Source organism: Apodemus sylvaticus, chromosome 20, assembly GCF_947179515.1.
Source record: "Apodemus sylvaticus chromosome 20, mApoSyl1.1, whole genome shotgun sequence".
Classification (NCBI taxonomy): Eukaryota; Metazoa; Chordata; class Mammalia; order Rodentia; family Muridae; genus Apodemus; species Apodemus sylvaticus.
The window spans coordinates 45906837-45928139 of NC_067491.1; the positions used below are offsets into that span (position 1 = coordinate 45906837).

At 42.8% G+C, this 21303-nt stretch overlaps 1 protein-coding gene across 3 annotated transcripts in view; it reads left to right on the plus strand.

Moving 5' to 3' along the window:
- The window catches only part of Gas2l3 (growth arrest specific 2 like 3), a 35134-nt gene that overhangs the window by 2199 nt on the left and 11632 nt on the right, over positions 1–21303 (plus strand). For 2 of the 3 annotated variants that reach the window (XM_052165358.1, XM_052165360.1), the window contains exons 2-9: positions 5023–5129; positions 7525–7596; positions 8097–8144; positions 10666–10834; positions 13111–13226; positions 16017–16158; positions 19998–20061; positions 20681–20819. In XM_052165358.1, the coding sequence (XP_052021318.1) occupies positions 8121–8144; positions 10666–10834; positions 13111–13226; positions 16017–16158; positions 19998–20061; positions 20681–20819 (654 nt within the window). In that variant the 5' untranslated portion in view covers positions 5023–5129; positions 7525–7596; positions 8097–8120. The remainder of the gene's footprint in view (positions 1–5022; positions 5130–7524; positions 7597–8096; positions 8145–10665; positions 10835–13110; positions 13227–16016; positions 16159–19997; positions 20062–20680; positions 20820–21303) is intronic. The other variant, XM_052165359.1, reaches the window with a different exon arrangement.

Below are 21303 nucleotides of genomic sequence, written 5' to 3' on the forward strand. Positions count from 1 at the left end.
ACCAGTGTTGTGTGGTGGTTTGAATGAGAAAGGCCCCACCCTCAGGCTCTTATGTTTGAACCCGTGGTCCCCAGTTGGTAGACCTGTTTGGGAAGGATTAGGAGGTGTGGCCTTGTTAAACGTGTGTCTCTGGGGGACCAGCCTAGAGGTTTCAGAAGTCCAAGCTATTCCCAGTTCGCTCTCTCTGCCTCATGCCGGTAGATCAAATGTCAACTCTTACAGAGCTCTGACTCTCAAATGAAGATGTAAAGTTTTCAGCTGCTGCTCCAGCGCTGTGCTTGCCTGCCTGCTGCCATGAGTGGTTACAGACTCACTCTCTGAAACTTTAAGTCCCAGTAAGCTCGTGCTTCTGTAAGCTGCCTTGTTCATCGCGGCAACTGAAAAGGTAACTGTTGAACTGTTGCTTTGTAAACCAGGATGGTCTCAAACTTGTGGCAACCGCCTGCCTTAGCCTTCTGAGTGCTGGGATTACAGGCATGTACAACCATGCCCAGAGAAAAGTTTTCACTATTTACCCACCCTCATATTTTAGTATCCAGTGTGAATAGTCCATAAGCTATTTGAGAAGTTTTCTGTTCAGGGATGATTAAATATATTTTCTTTCATTTTTCCTGTACTGTATATTTTTCTTGCAGTCTTTTAATTGAAGTAATTTTAAATATCTTTTCAAAGTTTTTTGGGGGGTAGAAGATGGAGAGATGGCTCAGTGGTTAAGATCATGCACTGCTTCGGCAGAGGACCCCAACTTTAGTATCCAGTATCCCTGTTGCAGAGTAGTTAAAAAAACATCTGTAGTTAACTCTAGCTCTGAGAGATCAGGCACCCTCCTCTGCCTCCTTGGGTACCTAAACTCACACGTGTGTACCTTCCTCAAAATACACACACACACACACACACACATCAAAATATTTTTTGTATTCCAAAACTTAACTGAAAATTCTAAATTGAAATTGAGTTGTTCAAACTCAATATCTGCTCAACGCTGCAAGAGAAAATTTCAATTTCTTCAGCAAAGAGACAGTCTCTCTATCTTATAAGTGGTATGTGATGCTTTAGTAAGTAAACCGTGGAAATCTTGCTCCCACTTTCTTGCAGTGCCAGAGACTGAATGCAAAACCCTGTGCATCGCAGACAACTGCTCGATCACCATCACCTATCAGCCTAAAAGTTTACTTTGCTGAAACGTCTTTGTCTACCATTGAAGCTGTGGTTGTTATAGGTTATAGACCATGGACTTGTGTCATTATTTCACAGTACCGTTTAACCTTTAATAATATGTATTAGGTACTGATTTAATATTGCCATATGTTATTTTTTTTCCCCAATTTTTGAGGCACAATCTTGTTATGTAGCCCAGGCCTTGAAGTCTCAGTTTTCCGAGTGTTAGAAGGATTTAAAGCAGCACAGATTTATTGTCTTATAGTTGGAGGATAAAAAGTCAAGAGTTGCAATGATGCTTATGACAGACGGTATTGGCAAGGCTGTGCTACTCTCCACGGGAAGGAGTCCACTCTACCTTTTCCAGTGTCCGGGAAGCCCTGCATCCCTTGGTTCCTTTCATCCTCACAGCCCTAGTCTAGCATCTCAGATCGCCCCTTCTGCCAGCATCTCCGTCATGACCTCTTGTTGCTTCCTCAATGCCCCCACCCCGCCCCATCCTTCCCTCCCCACTCTCTCTTTTAAATTTATTTATTTACTTTACATCCCAGTATCCTCCCTCCCTCTTCCCCCAGTGCCTACTCACTCAGGTCCTCCTGTCAGTCCACCTTCCTCTTCTCTTTTGAGAAGGAAAAGTCCCCCTCTGGTCCTCAACCCTCTATTAAGGACTCTTGTGATTAAATTAGTTCCACCCGGGTAAGCTCTTGTCCCAAGGTCTTTTTTCTGACTGCAAGTTTCCTTTTTTTTTTTTTTTCCCATGTCAAGGCAGATACTTGTAGGCTCTGGGAATTAAGAAGGGTCATCTCTGGGTGCCTTTCTTCTGTCTGATACAGATGACAGTATAGTAAACATGACTGTCTCCGCCAGAGCAGCCCTCTGCACCCTCCAGTGTCACCGTGGTCAGAGTCCTTGCCACTTCGTGCAGCTATTCTGTCCTGCATTCCTGAGCTCTGACAGCTGGACTCTCAGCCATAGGCATTTGCTTTTCTTAGGGAGTCCTCTGACTTATCAGCTGGTGTCACTTGCAGGACTTTAAACAGTCAAAGACACGCACGCCAAGCCCAGAGTGTCTCTATCTCTCAGCCTGTGGGTTAGAATGTAGCTTTCAGCGACTTCTCCAACACCATGTCTGCCTGCATGCGGCCATGTTCCTCGCCATGATGATCATGGACTAACCTCTGAAATTGTCAGCACACCCCTCCCCGCCCCGGCCCCCATTGAATGCTTTCTTTTCTAAGAGTTGCCTTGGTTGTGGTGTCTCTTCACAGCCACGGAACGATGACCAAGGCAGAGTTAGTGCCAGGGAACAGGGTATTTCTGTGACAAGTCTGATCCTGCCGTTTGTTGTAGGAACGTGGAAGACTCTGGACTTGCAAAGTAGCTGAGCATTTTAAATGGGGCTTCCTGGACCGTCCCAGCAGGAGCATCAGAGACAGTGGTACTGCGAGCAATGTAGGTTATGACGGCCTAGCTGAAGAGGTTTTGGAGCAGGGGAAGAATCTTAGTGAGTAGCCCAGAGATGATATGATATTTTGGGAAGGACTGGCTGGTTTCTGCCCCCCCAACCCCCCAAAATCTGCCTGTGGCTAAATTAAAGAGTTCTTGATTAATAGAACTGGAGGAGAAGATTCCAGGGCAGCCTAGTATTGGCTGTGTTGTGTGGTTATCAGTGATTACCCTTACGAGGATCTACAATTGAAAGGATCAAGAGGCAGACAAGGAAAAATCAAAAATGTACAGTTTAAGGAGAAAAGGAGCACCAGGAAGGGTAAAGGCGTTAAGCCCACAGTTCAAAGAGATAACATGTTTAAAGAAACACCTGATACTAAATGGAATAAAGCCAATGGTAACCTCTGCTCTCAAGACCCACTCAGCTAAGCTTCCAAGTTGTAAGAAGGTGTAAAAGAAAATGTAAGTAATGAAGGAAACCACCATCAGAACACTGAATGCAAGCGTAACTGAAGAAGGCCACGTTTCAGCCCCAGCAAACAGCAGAAACTGGCAGCGTCGGCCACACGCTTCTGGCTTCAGAGTCCAGGATACAAGAAAGGGCTTGTGGAGTCATCCTCAGTGACTGAGGGAAGCCACTGAGATCAGGCGGGTGTCAGAGGTCCCCCAGCATAGAGGCCTAGAGAGGTCATTAAAGGTGAAACCTGGATTGTGTCGGAGACTCCAGGGTGTCAGGGTTGCCAGAATCATGGAACACCCGCTCAGGAGAGCTGGTCACCAGCCAAAGAGAGAAGTGTGCTATAGTCAGCAGTGCTGGGGGGGAGTTGGAAATCTGAAGAGCACTTGGATATACTTGGATGAGAATTCTGGAATTTTGCTATCTTAGAAGTGTCATGAAAGTATGTTTTCATTTTCATCCCAGGTGTGGGGTATGGGGTTCTTCAGATTGTCCACAGCAGATGACCGTCTCTTCACCCTCCAGACTGGTCTCCCTCTCCCTTAGATGCTCACCGCTTAGCCCTCTCCGTCCCCGCCCCTCCCGTCCTCTCATCCTTTCTCTCAGCTCTTCTTCTGTATTCCTTTGTCCTCAGAGAACTTTTTAAAACTAGGAATGAGATCATGCCACGACTCCCTCATCAAAACGGTTCAGTGGTTCCCCACTATGTTTAGAGTGAAATCTAATTTTCTCAACGCTGCCGGGATGATGGGGCCACACTCCAACATTATTCTAAGCCACACGGTCTCTGCCCTTCGGCCATTGTGCCTCTTGGAATGTGTCATAATCTCTTCACATGGAGCCTTTGTAAGAACTTCTCTGTGTACAGAACCCTTCTTCCTTGGCTAAGCGCTTACCATTCTTCAGATTTATGCTATTCTTACAGAAAAATAATTTCATTCAAGTGAAGTCTAAAGCAAGTCCCTGTTATTTTTCCTCAGGCTTCAAAGCACTGGCGTGGTTTGCGGTCATACAGTTATTTGTCTACTTCAGTCTTCTTTGGTGGTGTTTGTTATTAGCATCTGTCAGATGGTCACCATGTTGATTGCAGTTATGGTGACAGGTTCAATAAAGGATCTGGATAAATGTTTATCGAACACACGAATGCATGTATTATCTCACAAAACAGGACATATCCTAGCCGGGCGGTGATGGCGCACACCTGTAATCCCAGCACTCTGGGAGGCAAAGGCAGGCGGATTTCTGAGTTCGAGGCCAGCCTGGTCTACAGAGTGAGTTCCAGGACAGCCAGGGCTACATAGAGAAACCCTGTCTCAAAAAAACCAAATCCAAAAAAACCAAAAAAAAAAAAAAAAAAAAAAAAAAAACCACAAACAAACAAAAAAACCCAGGACATATCCTGAAATAAGAAATAAAGCTGAGTGGGACAATGGATTTAAGTTTAACATATAAACTCATAGGCTGAGGACATGCCTCAGAGAGTGAGAACATGTTGGATAAGGACTTGAATTCTACTTCTCGGCAGCTATGTAAAAACAGGGCTGGCTTGTTCATGTCCGTAGCTCTATCCTTGGTAATCTGGTGCAGCCGCTGCGTGGGTGTGTAGGGGTCTATACACACACTCGCATCCCACACTCCGATCACAAATGTATAGAAACTCATTCTAGCAAAGAGAGCCCTGAGTTGCATATTCTGGCTTCAAGTTTTGGTGTGTCTGTATTAACATTTTTATTTTCATTTCTAATCATCTAGTGAAAGAAGTCTTGTAAGTTATATTTAATGGAATCCTGTTGGTCTTGTCTTTAATTTTGTAAATTTTGTCAAATGAACTATAACTGTGTCTCATCATAGATTTCCTAGTCAAGGGCTCCTACACCAGGTACTTTATATATCTCATTTTATTTTTACATCAGACATCTGAGGGTGGTGGTAAGACCCTGTTTTTCTGATACACTTAGGTTCCAAGAAGTCCGCACCATTGTGCTCATAGAGCCAGTTTACATTGGAGCAGGACTTGAACCCAGATGAATCCGGTGCTTTGTACTACTACAGTGCTGTTTTGATGGTGAGTATATTAGTATGCACCTTAAAAATATATGAAAAAATATTTGGTATCGATACAGAGTTTTTTATTTTCTCTGCTAAGCAGCTGGGAAGTATTTGACTCCGAAATTTAAAGCGAAGAGTTTTACATTTCTGCATTTATCGGGAATACTGTATTCTTGAACTATTATTTTAGAGAACGACATCAAAATGGCGAAGCACCTTTGATGCTCACTGCAGACATACAGACTAGTATAGAATGCCTTTGTTCCTACTGCAGTTTCAGCTTGGCAGTTGACTCTCTCCTTGTAGCTTATACGTGCCGGCATCCTCTGGGGGCTCAGTGCTGTACAGTAGTCCTCCTCCACCCCCTCTTTCCCCAAAGAAACTTACCTTATTTGTTTGTCATTTTGGTACTTCCCTCAGGTTTGTGTCTGGATTGCATCATGGGACTTTAAGTCCTTCAAATCACATTTTAATAAGGTGGGGGGAGGGGAGTGGGAAGGGGAATAAAACATCCTGTGGTTCAGAGCCTGCAGCCCTGGGAGGGAATGTTCCAGAAAACGGCTTTCTCTTCCGTGATCCGAGGTCAGATTTCAAGGAGAACCTTAAGGAAAATAACCGCAAGGACCTGAGTATTGCTTTGTTGGGATGAGTGGATTATTGCTTTGTTGGGATGTTGGGACCAGGAATGAGTCCTGGTCCTGCTGCTGCACGTGGAAGGCACACCCTGCTTCTCCCATTTCCCCTGGGGAGCTTCTCAAAGTCCGGTATGATATCCTTAACTTAGGCGCTGTGTTTGCTTGTGAAAGATTCCCATCAGGATTAGAATGCAGCTTAGGCTTGGGGGGGGGGGGTCACGTGAGAGTTCTTGTTTTGTTTTTACTCAATGTAAAGGGGAAGTGGGGGAACCCAATAACCAAAAAAAATCCTATTAAGGCTGGCAAAGAATTGAAGGCAGCTTCTCTAGTAAGATACAGAGAGAAAGAAAAAAGCCAAATTTGGTGCACCCCCAGGGATGAAGTGCCCCCTCTCCCCCAGGAATGATGTGTTGCTGGCTCAGATTGAGGCTGAGACTTGGGAAGGGTAGACATGAGGCAGATAGGGTGGTAAATGAGTGAGAGGAAAGTTGTGGTTGTGCTGCAGATCAGGGCCAGAGCTGACCACGCACCTACCCCTGGTATGAAACTGGCTTACAAGACAATACGAACGACTAGATTATATTTTAAAAACTGGCTCTCTATATCCGTAGCCGATTAACTGATCCAGTCTGGACATTTAGAAAAGTCCCCCCCCCCCCCCCCCAAGTAAATAGCGCACACATTAGCTTTTCATAGCTGAGGATCTGTTCCGACAACGTAGCGGAGTACACTTTTACCCCTTTTACCCGAGTCTTCTATTGCAAACTAGTTTATTTGTTTACTGAGGTTCCCTGGATTGAGCCCAAGGCCTTTCACGTGCTGGACAAGCATTCTGCAAGTGAGCCATCTCTAGATCTAAAAAATGATTTTTAAAGGAAATGCAGGTCTTTTAAAATACTTCCGTCACTTCAGGAGCGCTGTCTGTTGTACCAGAAGAATTTGAAAGCATGTGACTTTTGCTAAAGTTCAAGTGACTGACCATGGTCCCCCTCTCCATCCCCCCCACATTCTTCATTTTCCTTCATAAGACTGATTTTGTTGAATTTTCCGTAAAAAGCGCAGCTGCTCAACATTTTTGGGACGGCTCCTTTGTGAATGTGCCACTGTTCTGGGCGTGCACACGCTTTATAATTGTAGCTTTCTTTTGTTGGTAGTCGGCAGCTCCGACTGTTAGAACCCTTGTCTGATTATGTGGAACTTCTTTTTAATGGGAACAGCGTCTTTGCTGCGTGTTTTTTTGTTTTATAAAGAAATGGTCTCGGAAGCTTCATACTGTGAGCCTTTGTTGGGGACAAAGGGTTATTTATGCTAAAGGAAAATGTATTCCCCGCTGAATTAACTGGTGGGAGGCATAACAAGATCGTTAGCAATGTTCATTTGTGCTACGGCCCTTTTGCTGTGGCGGAGAGGAGAAACGCGATCAGAAAGGGCATTCTGTGGTCTTTGGCCTTCTGCAGAGAGAGTGGGACACAGCGGCTGATGCTAAGCTCTTCAGATAGCGTTAGCTCGGGTTCTGTTTGTCCCTTAGAGAGCACAGCGTCTGGTTGGCACTATATGAGAGGCATGTGAGAGTGCTCTGGAGGGCGTAACGTTGGAAATGTAGCCCTTTAGCCTTATCAAGAGTTTTATGTTGTGCGTGCAGCAAACAAGCAACAAACGTATGCTTCTCTGTAATCTATATCATCTTTAAGCTTTTCACTAATTTTCTCCCTGCAAGCCCATTAAAGAATTATACAGGTCGGATTTAATTTATTAGAGTTTGTCTTTCCGTTGTAGATTCCAAGAACAGAACTTTGGAGCCAACGCCGCTGCTTCCTTTGGTTTTTGACAGATTATCCCAGGGAGGTGGTGAGTATTTTTTAAGTCACGGTTGAAATGGATAGTTAACTTTGCTATCTTCTTATCTAGCAGAAAAAGCGTATGGCTAAGCACGTGCCTCAGGAAGTCCTTATGACTCATAAAGATGTGATCAGCACAAAGAGACGAAAGATGCCTGAGTTTCAGCATCGGTTTCGGGGGAGGCATATATATATATATACATCCCTTTTATATTATTGTATACGGGAAAGGCTCAGGGAGACTGTTCTGTGAAGCATGTTTTGCCATGAATTCTGTATAGCATCAGGGATGGTGCACCAAAGTTTTTCAGGTCTTTCTTGGTCAAGCAACAGGTACCCTTATGCAGGCAGAGTGAGGAGTCACCGCTAAGTTCATACTGTTATTTCTTCTGACCAGATGCGAAGGGCTCAGGTGTTGTGTCAAAGAAGCCTCATTCTTATAATTTGGGGTTTGAGGGAGCAGGAACTCTGTTGTCATCTTGGAGTTAATGCCATATCTTCCTTCTCCAGAATAGAAGTTTCGTCTCAGTGTAGATGACCATGCAGCCTGCAATCCAAGTAAGTTTTCTCTTTGTAAAAGATAAATAAACAGTATGAATTGATATTATTGATTTAGTTCTTTTTAATGGCATGAGTATTTGTTTTTAAACACTACATTTTACCAGTAGGCGTACTGCATTTTGACTTTCTAGTTCGGAGAAGATTTTGATTCTGAGTTTTACTTGTGGTAGATCTTTGAAAGAATCAAAAGAATGTTGGGGTTAGTGGGTCAACCTGGGGAAAGTAAGTAGAATGTTTTTATAGTATTCTCTCCTTACAATATAATACATGCTTTCAGTTGAAGGAACAGTTAGTGGAAAACAAATACAAGCTACAAGGCTTAGTTTAGATAATCGTGCATATACTTTATAAATGAACTCATGCCTCACTGGATGTTAAAATTAAAAAATTTAAAGAGTAGGGCTTTTTTCCTGTTTATGATTAGGCAAAGCCAACTGTGTCACAGAAATCATGATAGTCTAAAGTTTGCGTTTGCTGTATTTATTACCTTTTGTTTCCTTTCTTTAGATATTAATAGGATAGTTAAATATTAATTTAAAGGCAAAAGGCACACTGAATCTTTCTACCTAGAAAGATACAGTCAGCTGCCAATAAATACCTTGGGAAGCCACAGCTTAAGGGTCAATCGCAGCTTAGTTCTGACCCCACTTCTGTCTGCTCTCAGTGAGAGGCTGGTGAGGTATCGTGCCTCCTGGGCCTCCACATCATCGCCTGAAAGGTGAGGACGATAGTTCACATTTTGCCGGGTAGTTGTGAGGCAGTGAGATAGCACAAGCAGAGAACCTACTGGGCTGCTCATTACCTAGTGCGCACTTCAGGAGTTCATCCTTTAGTAAGTCTTTCTCTAACGTCTGTTTATATCTCACCAGAGGAGACTGGAAATGGGGTTTCCCCTCTTTATAGATTGTCTGCACTAGTTCAAGCAAGAAAAAAATCTTGCCTATAGTCCAGTTGTCTACCATAGGAGAGGGACCATCAGTGTTGTTCAGCGGAGTGACACTGGGTGTGTAAACCGCACTCCAAGGCAGACCTCATGCTCAGTAGGAATCGGACTTGCTTTCTTGTTCTTGAGGGTTTTGTTTGTTTTGGTTTTTAGCGGGAGCTCCTATGACTTTCTGACGTGTCCATTGTCTGTTAAGCACTGCTTTGCTTTCTGTTAAAATATTCTAAGATTCATTGGTGCCTCCCGCCACCTGTCTGCCCCCTCTTCAGTCACTCCTTTGTGGGGCCACACTCACTCTCGGCCTTCTCCCTGGTGGAGACACACAGCTGGCCGGGCTCTGACACTCTCTAATGAGACTCTCTAATGACACTCTCTAACCTCACAGAGGGTCACCCATATACGTCATTGTCACTGCTGTTTATGTTCCAAGTCACCTCCCTTGAAGAACTTCCTGCACACCTCACTTGGAATGCCCCTCTTGAAGACAAGAGCCATTTGTACCCTTTTTAAAAAAGTGACTTCATGGTTGCTTCTTTCATCGCGTGCACATAGTTTTCTATAAACAATCTGAAAGCAAATGGCTCATTTCAAATATTCCCAAGTGTTGGCTTGATAGTATGTCTATATAATCTTATTCTTGTTTCTAATTTTAAAATAGTAGCAATTATTTTTTAGGTTTTACAGGCCAGTAGGCAAAATTGAGACTGTTAGATGGACAGTGGGGTACTTATGTAACAACCATTTAAAAATGTGTCAGTTGGAGATCATCAAACTACAGATAACAAGCGAGATTTGCTTATAGACTATAGTTTGCCATTCTAAGTAATGGCAAAGTATTTGGAAAAAAATTAAAGATAGCATTGTAGGGGCTGGAGTAATGGCTCAGTGGTTAAGAGCAAATGCTGTTCCTATGGAGAATTTGAGTTTGGTCCTAGAACCCAAATCAAGAAGCTCACAGCTACCTGCAACTGTAGCTCCAAAGAATCTGGCATACTCTCCTGGCCTTCTTGGGCACCTGTACTAATTAATATGCACAACACACACACACACACACACACACACACTTAAAAATAATAAAGTAAATATTTGAAACATCACAAATTTTGATGTGAAGTTTGCAGAAGTCATTTGTGTAAGTATTCACTCATCCAGTCAGCAGACATCTATTTAATCTCTGCTGTCTGTCAGGGCCAGTGCTAGATGTTGCAGACACGTATCTTGTAAGGCAGGGGTCATTGACCCATTTTATAGCTAAGGTGCGGGGATTCTAGTTTAGTTACTAGTACATTCCTAAGCTAACAAATGAAGAAAAAATACTGTTTGAATTTTTATTCTCTTGTCTCTGCAGTAGAATCCTTTCATTTATTTAGTGTTTGTTGACATTAATCACTGTGTTAAATACTAAAGACATTCCATATAGTTGAGTTTTCTTCTGATTTATGTATTTTCTATGAGATGATACAGTTTTGCTTATTCTGGTGGCCTATGGTTCCTTATCTAAGCATAGCTGTGTGTAAGTTATGGTGACATTAAGCAGTGATTGCTTTCTCTCTGACTGGTTGGTGTTTTGTCTAGGTGTGGTTTGGGGAAGATCTACCTCTGAGTCCCAGGTGTCCCCTGACTCCCAGACATGGCCCGGGCCTGGCTGATGTTTGCCAGTATGACGAGTGGATAGCTGTGCGGCATGAAGACACCCTGTTACCTATGCAGGAAGATCTCTCGATTTGGTTATCTGGCTTACTAGGTAAGGCTTACAAAGACACCGATGCTTCCTGTGCATGCATGGAGTGACTGCTCATTCCAGATGCCGGGGACACTCAAGTGAGTGGTAGGGTCAGGTCCTTTGTTTATGCAGTCCGTATAGTCAGAAAGATTCTCTCACCCTGAGCCTTGGCTTTTGAATTATAGGGACCTTGAGATTTGACTGATATAACTAGTCATTTTGAATGAACATTTTATTTTAATTTATTAGATTTTTAAAAATTGTTATTTCTAATATTGTTTTATTTGTTTGTTGGTTTGGTTTTCTTTTTTTTTTTACAAATGGATTTACCCCTATCTTGAGTGAACCATAAGGTTATAAGTGGAAGATATACTCTGGTTATATAATATAAGTACAGTTTCTGAAACATGGAGGGATAGAAGCAGAGGAGACCAAAAAGAAAAGGCCACTTGGAGAATGCCTGGCATCGTATGTTTTACTCTTTTCAAGATTGTGATGAGTGCTCTGAACTTTCTTCCCAGTGAGGGAAAAATATCACTTTTTGTTTTATGTATGTGTGCACGTGTACACGTGTGTGTGTGTGTGTGTGTGTGTGTGTGTGTGTGTATGTATACATATACATATGCTTGGGTATGTGTGCATGTGTATGTGTGTGTGTATATACATATACATATACATATGCTTGGGTATGTGTGCATGTGTATATGTGTATGTATGCTTGGGTATGTGTGCATGTGTATATGTGTATGTATGCTTGGGTATGTGTGCATGTGTGTATGTGTATGTATGCTTGGGTATGTGTGCATGTGTATATGTGTATGTATGCTTGGGTATGTGTGCATGTGTATATGTGTATGTATGCTTGGGTATGTGTGCATGTGTATATGTGTATGTATGCTTGGGTATGTGTGCATGTGTATGTGTGTATGTATGCTTGGGTATGTGTGCATGTGTATGTGTGTATGTATGCTTGGGTATGTGTGCATGTGTATATGTGTATGTATGCTTGGGTATGTGTGCATGTGTGTATGTTGTATGTGTATATATGCATATATGTATATGTATGTATATCTATATGTGCATGTGTATGAATGCTTGGGTATGTGTGCATGTGTATATATGTGTGTGTATGTGTATATATGCATATATGTATATGTATGTATATCTATATGTGCATGTGTATGTATGCTTGGATATCTGTACATGTGTATATATGTATGTGTATTCATGCATCTGTATGCATGCTTGGATGTGTGTTGCATATATGTGTGTATATATGTATGGGCATGTATATATATGCATGTGTATTCATGCATGTGTGCATGTGTACGCATGCTTGGATATGTGTGCATATATGTGTGTATATATGTATGGACCTGTGTATATGTGCATGTGTATGTATGCATGAATATGTGCGTGTGTATATGTGTATAAGTATGTGTGCATGTATGTATGTATATGTATGGGTATGTGTATGTGCATGTGTATATATGCATGTGTATGTATACATGTGCATGTATATATGTACCTATATGTAAGTACGGGTGTATGTGGGGGTATATACATGTGTGTGAGTATGTGTGTGTGTGACCATGTGCATGCCAAACTAGCTGGCTACAAGCTCCTGAGCTCTGCCTGACTACACCACAGGCACACCAACACACTCACTTTTATGTAGCTTCAGGGGACCCAAACTCAGGGCCACAGATTTTACTGAGTAAGCTTCCTCCTGGGCCTCTCAAATCACTTAGCTCTAGACTTTCACGTAGCGTTCTGAGATTTTCAGGAGAAGGAGAAACCTGAAGATGGACCGAGGCCCTCCTAAGATAAGCAGGATAAGCACTTTCTCCGGTTTTGTCTGGTATGTGCTTGATGATAGGAAAGCTTTTAAAGTTTACGCTGTAAAATGCTTCTAACAGAAGGTTTTTAGAGGAGAAAGCCAATATCCCCAGACAGTTATTCTGCACTGTACTTAACCCGTAAATTACAACAAAATCCATCTTATCTATAAAGAACATTTTTTCCTTGTACAAGTGATATTAATGTGCAATGAATTTATCTAACATAAGTAAGTGTCCATATGTTTTTCCTGAACTTTCTGTGACACAAACTGTTTCTGTTGTCTTTGATTTAACTCAACATTACCTGTTTTAATATACTTCTAAAGGGTAGTAACTTAGTGTCTCATCTGGTATTTGGTTAGTTTTCCAGCTGATAGCCGACTGTATTAAAGGTTTGGCCGCTGTTTTTTAATTTGCTCTTCCTAGATGTGTCTTTGCTTTAAAATGTGCTTTTAGGTGTTGATATCAAGGCAGAAAGATTATTGGAAGAGCTCGATAACGGGGTGCTCTTGTGCCAGCTAATCAACGTTCTGCAGAACATGGTGAAGGCCTGCCAGTCTGAGGAGCCAGGGGTGAGTGACAGCAGGGGCCTCAGCTCGCCATCGCCACGCCTCACTGTCCCCCAGGCTTGTATATTTCCAGCCTATGACCTGCTTCAAAAATGCATTTCAGTTTTTGAGCATATGAAAGATAATATTTGTAAACTAAAAGTAGAAACATTAGCCTTGAGGCTTGGAAGATGGCCCAGTTGCTTCTCATGTAACAAGTAAACATGTAACATACAGAGAGCATGTCATGTAACATGAGGGCCTGAGATCAGAGCCCCAGCACCCATATGAAGGGGGGATATGGTGGCTTGTGCCTGTCATTCCAGTGTTCGGAGACAAAGATGGGCAGGTTCCCAAAGGCCCACGGGCGCACTAGTCCACCTAGTAAGTCAGTGAGTTCCAGGTTCACTGAGACACCCTGTCTTAAAACCAGTGAGCAGACACACATGTGGGTGTTGCTGTAAATCTCCAACTTCAATAAGTCCGTGCAAATAACACACAACTCCGTTACAATGTTTATAAGCTGCACGCCTAGAGTGGGCGGAGGTCCCACTAAACCACTCTATTCCCCTGCTAGGACTCTTCCTGTCTTCCTTTGTCTCCTTATCTCCCTCTCCTCCTTCCTTCTATTTTAAAATGCTTCTGTGAGATTCATCTGCAAGGCGTTTTCTTAATTAGAGATTGAAGGGGAAGGGCCCAGCCTATGGTGGGTGGAGCCATCCCTCGGCTGGTGGTCCTGGGTTCTAGACAAGCAGGCTGAGCAAGCCGTGGTGAGCAAGCCAGTGAGAACACTCCTCCAGGGACTCTGCACCAGCTCCTGCCTCCAGGTTCCTGCCCTCCTGTCCCAACTTCCTTCCATGATAAACAGTTGATGTTGACATATAAGCCAAATAAACCCTTTCCTCCTTCACTTGATTTTGTTCACAGTGTGTCATCACAACAATGGCACACAGGTCACCCCTTTGTTATTTTATCATCATCTCTACAGTCTTCATCCGCTGCCTCGGTGGTAAAGTTTTGAGTATTGGTGGAATAGATAGCATTTTTAAAAAGATAAACTTAAAGTGATGATTTGAAGTAGCTTAGGTTTTTAATCTTTCTTTTATTAAATGTTCAGTGTTTTTTGAGAATTTGGAGCCTAGACATACTATTAGTGAAATATAAAATGGTATCATTGTTCTTGGAGGGCAATAAATATCTATATAGATGCATACATGCACATAGGTATCCATGTATATAATACTGAAAGTATATCCTTTGGTATATAAAATTCCCTACTTCAAGGAATTTGTTCTAAGAAAAGCACAGATAAAAATAATACAAAAGTTAAAAATAACTTGCTTATCAATAGAGATGTAAAAACTAATTGTGGTATCTAAACACATTGAAATATTATATATTTATTAGAAATGATTATTTAAATGTGTTCTTTTTAAGTCTTAAATATGTCCACAACCTATCCAGTATACATAACTTTAAACGTGCATGCACACACCAATCAGTTTTCAAAATCGTGTCTGTATGACATTTGCTAGGTACAAAAGCATGCCTTTGCACAGAGATACTCTTTCGAAATGTCAGGGAGAGGATTTCAGTTGATACTAATCATCTTTGTATTTTGCTATATTTATTTGTATATTTTGGGAAAAGATAATATATTCTGTATTTAATCATGCATGAAGACTATTTCCGTTCTGGAAAATAATAGCACCCAGAAGGAGACACCTAGACTTGGTAATAGCTGTTGTCTCTAGGGAGAGACACTGGCAGTGGTGGAGAAAGCCACCGTACCTGCTGCATTAAAGGCATCACTGTTATGAACTGCCAGGTTCAAAAGCAAAAGAACTCCCCTCTTCTCTGCCCTAGCCCCAGGAGCACTGTCACAGTACTCTTGAACTGTTGTGGATAGCCCTGGGCTTGTTTTTTTGATGCTAATTCTACTCCTGGGAGGGGCTTTAGAAGAGTTGCCTTGTGAACCTTCTCCCCACCTTAACTTTTCAAATAAAGGCTTGATCCAATGATTGGGCAGGAGGAAGGGGGAGGAGCTGAGGGTTTGGGGGAGGAGAAAAGGATCTGGAAAAGGGGAGGAGCTAATGTCGAAGGGAAGGGGAAAGAGTGGATGGAGAGGCTGGAGAGATGCTCGGGGCCTGGAGAAACCACAAATTATATGGGATAATATAGATGGGAATAGAGTAGTGTAGTGGGAGATCTGCCCAATCTAGGCTTCTAGCTTGTATTGTTACTGATTGAGTTGAGATTTCTTTTACCGGGTATAATTGGGTTGGAAACAAAGTAGCAACATTGAGCCAGACAGTTAAACCCACAAAAATAAAAGCAAAAGTTTTCTGAGGCTGTGGTCACCAAAGAACCTGAATTAAGGATGGGCAACTGCTGAATTTTATAGTCTCCTGCTTCATGGGTCTGTCTGAGGAAGAAAGCAAAACCTGAGGAGTTCTTCAGCTATAGCAGAGCAGAGTCTTGGGTGCCTGTTGAACTCTGTGGAGAGACGCTCTGCAGATGCTTCGTAATTACCAGGCCGCCATTTTCAATTTTGAGGTTCTTGTGCTGCTTTAAAGAGGATTAAAGAAGCTTTTGAAGCTACTGCTGATTTTGAGTAGATCGTTTTCATAGGAATCTTTTTCTGGAAAACACTTAAGTAAAAGAAGAAAATCATTTTTGAAGATAGTTATTCTCCTTCCAAACTGTGCAGTCTTTAGGCACATTTAATACATTTAACATTTATTTTGTCATACTGAGATGAGCACCTGATTAAAATATCATTTGTTTGTTCGTTTATCCTCATGTCTTTTCTAGAATTTCCCAATGAGAAAAGTGCCCTGTAAGAAAGATGCTGCCTCGGGCTCATTCTTTGCCAGAGACAACACCGCGAACTTTCTTCACTGGTGCCGGCACATCGGTGTTGACGAGACTTACCTCTTCGAGTCTGAAGGTTTAGGTAAGAGCTGTTGCTGTCAGAGCTGTCAGTGTTTGTTAGGGTGGTTCCGTGTCTGTCCCTCATTTCTGAGTTTCTAAAAGGTGACTCAGAGTGCCATGTCACAGTTCCTTATACGATTCCTACTTCATTTATTTGTGAAACAGTGGGAAAATCAGATATTAAATGCAGTAAGCCTTTTGCTTATCTTAATGGGCTTTATATATCTAGAATTCTCTTGAGCTGGCTGCCAGAAGATTCCGTACTAATGTTCTACTGTTTTCTTGAAGATTGGTTCTAGCAGGTCTAAATTACCAGCAATTCCTCTTTACCCAGATCAGTACAGAAATAACAGATGAAAGGTGCTTTTAGTATTCGGACTTAATTGTAAATAATAGCTACCATCCTTGTTGTGTTTTATAAAAAGAAAAGGAGAGAAGGGGTGTGTTTGGTGGCTGTGCAGTCAGGTGTGGGTGAAGGGCCCGTGCTGAGGCATCCCTTAGTATGTATTGTAGAGAACAGAGTTTATTCAGGGCATGGGGAGGGGAGCTGAGGGAGTAGAGACAGCGAAAGGCAGAGAGAGTAGAGGCCTAGAGGCCGGCCATGAGCATGTGGAGAGGGGGGAGGGGAATGGGGAGATGGGGGAGCAGGAGTGAGAGGAGAGAGGAGGGTGCAAACAGCCCCTTTTATAGTGAGTCGAGGCACACCTGGCTGTTGCCAGGTAACTGTGGGGCGGAGCTTAGACTAAATGCCAACGATCTTTATTCTCTAAAAAGAATGATGTTTTGGACATTTCATTAAAAGAAATCCTGCTCCAAGCTGGGTGGCAATGGTACAAGCCTTTGATTCCAGCACTCAGGAGGCATAGGTTCCAGGCTAGCCTGGTCTACAGAGAGTACCAGGACAGCCAGGGCTACCCAGAGAAACCCTGTCTCAAAAAAGCAAGCAAGCAAATAGCAAAAGACACGCTCCACTGAAAAATTGTTGACTTTTTCTCATTTTCTTAAGTCAGCAGAAGGGTCTATGTGGTACTAAGGGAGATCTGGCTGGCTGTTTTACATGCACATACAAACACACACACACACATGTGCATACACACGTGTGCACACACACAAACACACAGACACACACACAGACACACACACACACAGACACACACACACATGTGCATACACACATGTGCACACACACAGGCACACACACATTCCAAAGCATTTATAGATGTGTGCGTGCATGCATATGCATGTATAGAAATGCACAGGCACAGAATGTATGAAGCTGTGGAATGTATAATGCTAAGGGGACAGTGTATTTCTAGACAGAGGTCTTATCCCTGACACTGTCTACAGCTCCTGATTGATGGTGGTGATTAGAAGCAAACAGGTTCTCGGGTAAATTTGCTAGTGTGGCCGGGTCTTGACTGCAGCCTGCTTGCTTAGCTTCTGCCTCCCTTGCCCAGGAGGACGCCATGGTTTGCCTTGGAGGCTGCGGGGCTGTAAGCCCAGGTGTGCGGATCGTTACCCACAATGAAGCTGGTTAAGTGGGCAGCCAGCTACTAGAGATCAAAGGAAGGAAAACACTTTGAATCCTTCCCTTGGTGGCCTCCACTTTGAAACGTCTAAGATCGTCACTAAGTTTTTAAATGTAGGAGACATCTTCCAGCAGTGCTGAAGGGCAGAGTAGGACTAAGAAAAATACTGCCAATATCAGAAACTCATTTGTAGGCACTGAAGTGATCATTTTCTTTGTTTGTTTAACATCTGCTTGGCACTCAAAAGTAATTTTATGAAAGAAGTATACTATTTTAAAGTACTTAAGATATTTATAGAAATAGGTTTGAATATTTCATGATCAATTCCTTTATTTCTGTACATGTTAAATTCACATGGAGGCCTTTCTGTTGTTGCTTTAAACAGTAACACGTTATAGCCAGGCATATTGGTACACACCTATAATCTCTGCCCAGAGCCGTGTATCAAGCAGGACCTGTTTCAGAGGAAACAGATTGTTTTTGTGTATATAGTAGATGCTACTCATCCCTCAAGGGACGGCTGCCCTTTGTTCTGGTGCAGGCAGTGTGTGTCCTCAGAAGACACTGCACATCGGGGTCCACTGGGGCCCAAGTTCCTTAAGGTTTAGGAAAAGGTAGAGTCATAGGCTCTGCCCTGGGCAAGCTAGCAGGAGGGCTAGGAAGACTGTCAGGTTTCTGCTGCCTCCTCCTCCTTTTTCTTCTTTTCCTCCTCCTGTTCCTCCTCCTCCCCTTCCTCCTCCCCTTCCTCTTCATCCTCTTCCTAATCCTCCTCTTCCTCTTCTTCCTTCTCTTCATCTTCCTCTCTTTCTCCTCTTCCCTTCTTCCTCCTCCTTTTCCTCTTCCTCTTCTTCCTTTTCCTCCTCCTCTTCTTCCCCATCTTCTTCTTTCTCCTCTTCCTCCTCATCTTCCTCCCCTTCCTCCTCCTCCCCTTCCTCCTCATCCTCTTCCTCATTCTTTTCCTCCTTTTCTTCTGCCTCTTCCTTTTTTCCCTCCTCTTCCCTCTCCTCCTCTTCCTCCTCTTCCTTCTCCCCCTTTTCCTCCCCCTTCCTCCTCCTCTTCCTCCTCTACTTCTTCTTCCTCCTTCTCCTCTTTTCCTCCTGTTCTTCCTTCTCCTTCTCTTCCTCCTCCTCCTCTTTCTCCTCCTCCCTCTTCCTTTTCCTCTTCCTCCCCCTTTGCTCACTTGTTAGAATTTAGTCTTTTTCACACACTGAGATGGTGTTAGATTCTTTGAAATTCTTTAATCTGTATGTTACCCCCTTTTTTGTGTGTGATGTAGGCCCACTGTTTCTATTAATTACATTGGTTGATTTTCATATATTCAACTATTCACGCTCCTGGCATAAATTGTACTTGCCCACTACATGCTGCTGGGTTGTGAGGCCAGTGTATTGAAGATGGTTACGTTCATATCTGTGAGGCTTCAGTACTGGCTTTCGGTTTTCTTGTGATATCTTTCTCTGGCTTCTGTCTTTGTTTTGAAGATAATGATGCTTCAGAGAGTAAGTTAGGAGTTGCTACTTCCTGTCTTTGTAAAGTTTGAGAACTGTATAAAGTCGAGGTGATGTGTCTCTTTGAACAGCCTCTCTCTCTCTCCCTCTCTCTCTCTCTCTCTCTCTCTCTCTCTCTCTCTGGTTTTTTGAGTCAGGGTTTCTCTGTCCTGGAACTCACTCTGTAGACCAGGCTGGCCTCGAATTCAGAAATCCACCTGCCTCTGCCTCCCAAGTTCTGGGATTACAGGCGTGCGCCACCACACCCAGCTGAACAGCATCTGTTGCTGAGAGATCCGCACTAGAATGTGTTCAGAGGAGGGCAGAGGTTGAGCGGCTCCTATGTTCTCCACCTTATTTTTGAGCTAGGGTTTTTTGCTAAACCTGGAAGCTCATCAGTTTGTCTAGGTTGGGCAGCCATTGAGCCTCGGGGTCTTCTGTGTTCATCTGTCTCAGCACTGTGGTTACAGATGTGAGGCGCCATACCTGGCTGCTAGGGCTAAAGGTCAGAACTCAGGGTCATTTATTTGACCTTTAGGACTGAGCAATCTCTCCAGCCCTTACTCTAATGTACTGCTATTAAATCCGGTTTTAAAATCTGAAATGCTGTACAGGTAAATATTCTGGACCATTATCAACTCCTGTTTTGCCTGCTAGTTTGTTTTTTTTTTTTAACACAAAAGAAATATTTATATTAGAGACAGTAAAAATGTGCTTTCTGAGTCTCCTCTAAACAAGTAAGCCTGTTGTCTTCATTTTTCTTTCTTATACCCTCTCCTCGGTCAGAATGTATTTCCTGTCCCACCTCTGAGTCTAAAACGTATGCTCTTTTTTTTTTCTCCTAGTTTTACATAAAGACCCCAGACAAGTGTATCTTTGTCTTCTTGAGATTGGTCGGATGGTGTCAAGGTGCGTATTTCTCAACATTTCAGAATTTCAAAATCATAGCTACCTTTAAACCACTTAAATTTTAACCATAGTTTCTATACCCAAAGAACATGATTCTTGATTAAAATGGAGTAACCCAATGTCCTGTGTTATCTTTCTGTGTCTTTATTTACTTGTATCCACATGAGCACGGGGCAATATTTATTGTCTTCTTTGCCTTCACCTCATGGGAGGTTGTGGGAATGCTACTTAATATTTCCAGATTAAGAATAGGGTGAAAACATGCAGTTTGAAGCAGAGCAGGCCTCACTTGGTAAGAAGGCTGAGGCCCTGGGTCCTGCATGCCTGCAGCAGCCCTGTCTGCCCAACAGCCTGTTTTAAAGCTGCCTTTCAAGACTCCAGGAAAAATACTGAAAATATTACATAACACCAGATCTACATTATGATATAGAGAGTGTAGTTGAACTCTTGGGCAATCTGGAATGTTAAAAAGGGCATCCAGCTGTCCCAGTGCAGCAGTTTGTAGAAAAGAGTCATACATCATACAGACGTCACTCCAGAAATAAAACCTCACCCGTCCCGATCTGCAGAGCTGTAGTTGGGTACACACTGAGTGATCAGATTCCCGGCTTGCTTTCAGATACGGAGTTGAGCCACCAGTATTAGTAAAACTTGAGAAAGAAATTGAGTTGGAAGAGACCTTGCTTAATGCCTCGGGGCTTGAAGAGTCCATCAATGTCCCCAAATCCTGCTGTCAGCAAGAAGAACTACATGAAGCTGTAAGTAACCACTGTGCTTTTTGGACTCTGCCAGGCAACGTTTTATAGTTTAAGGTATTTTTAAATTGCTACTGGAAATGCTGCATATAAAAGAAAGCGGTTTCTACTCAATATATCCCAGTTACTAACCTCCTCTCTTGAGTTCTGCATGTTTGTGAAAAATAGATGTATACTCAAAGAATGACAGGTAAAGGCCACAAGAAGGAAATGGGTCTGTTGTTTTTCTTTTTTCTTTGTAACTATAGTGGCATTACAATCTGGCTTGCAAAATAATCAAGGATTACTTTTGTGGTCATGTATTGCATTTGTTTTATAGTGATAGCCCAGGCATGAGGTGACGAGAGGTTGAATTTGGACACAGTGGTGAGAGCACATAAACAAATTTAAGCCATGTTTAGGAAGTCAAATAGACAGGACTTAGTCAAGGATCGTGAGGGAGAGACAGCTCCAAGGTGGTTGGCAAGGGGAAGTGGGTGGTACCCAG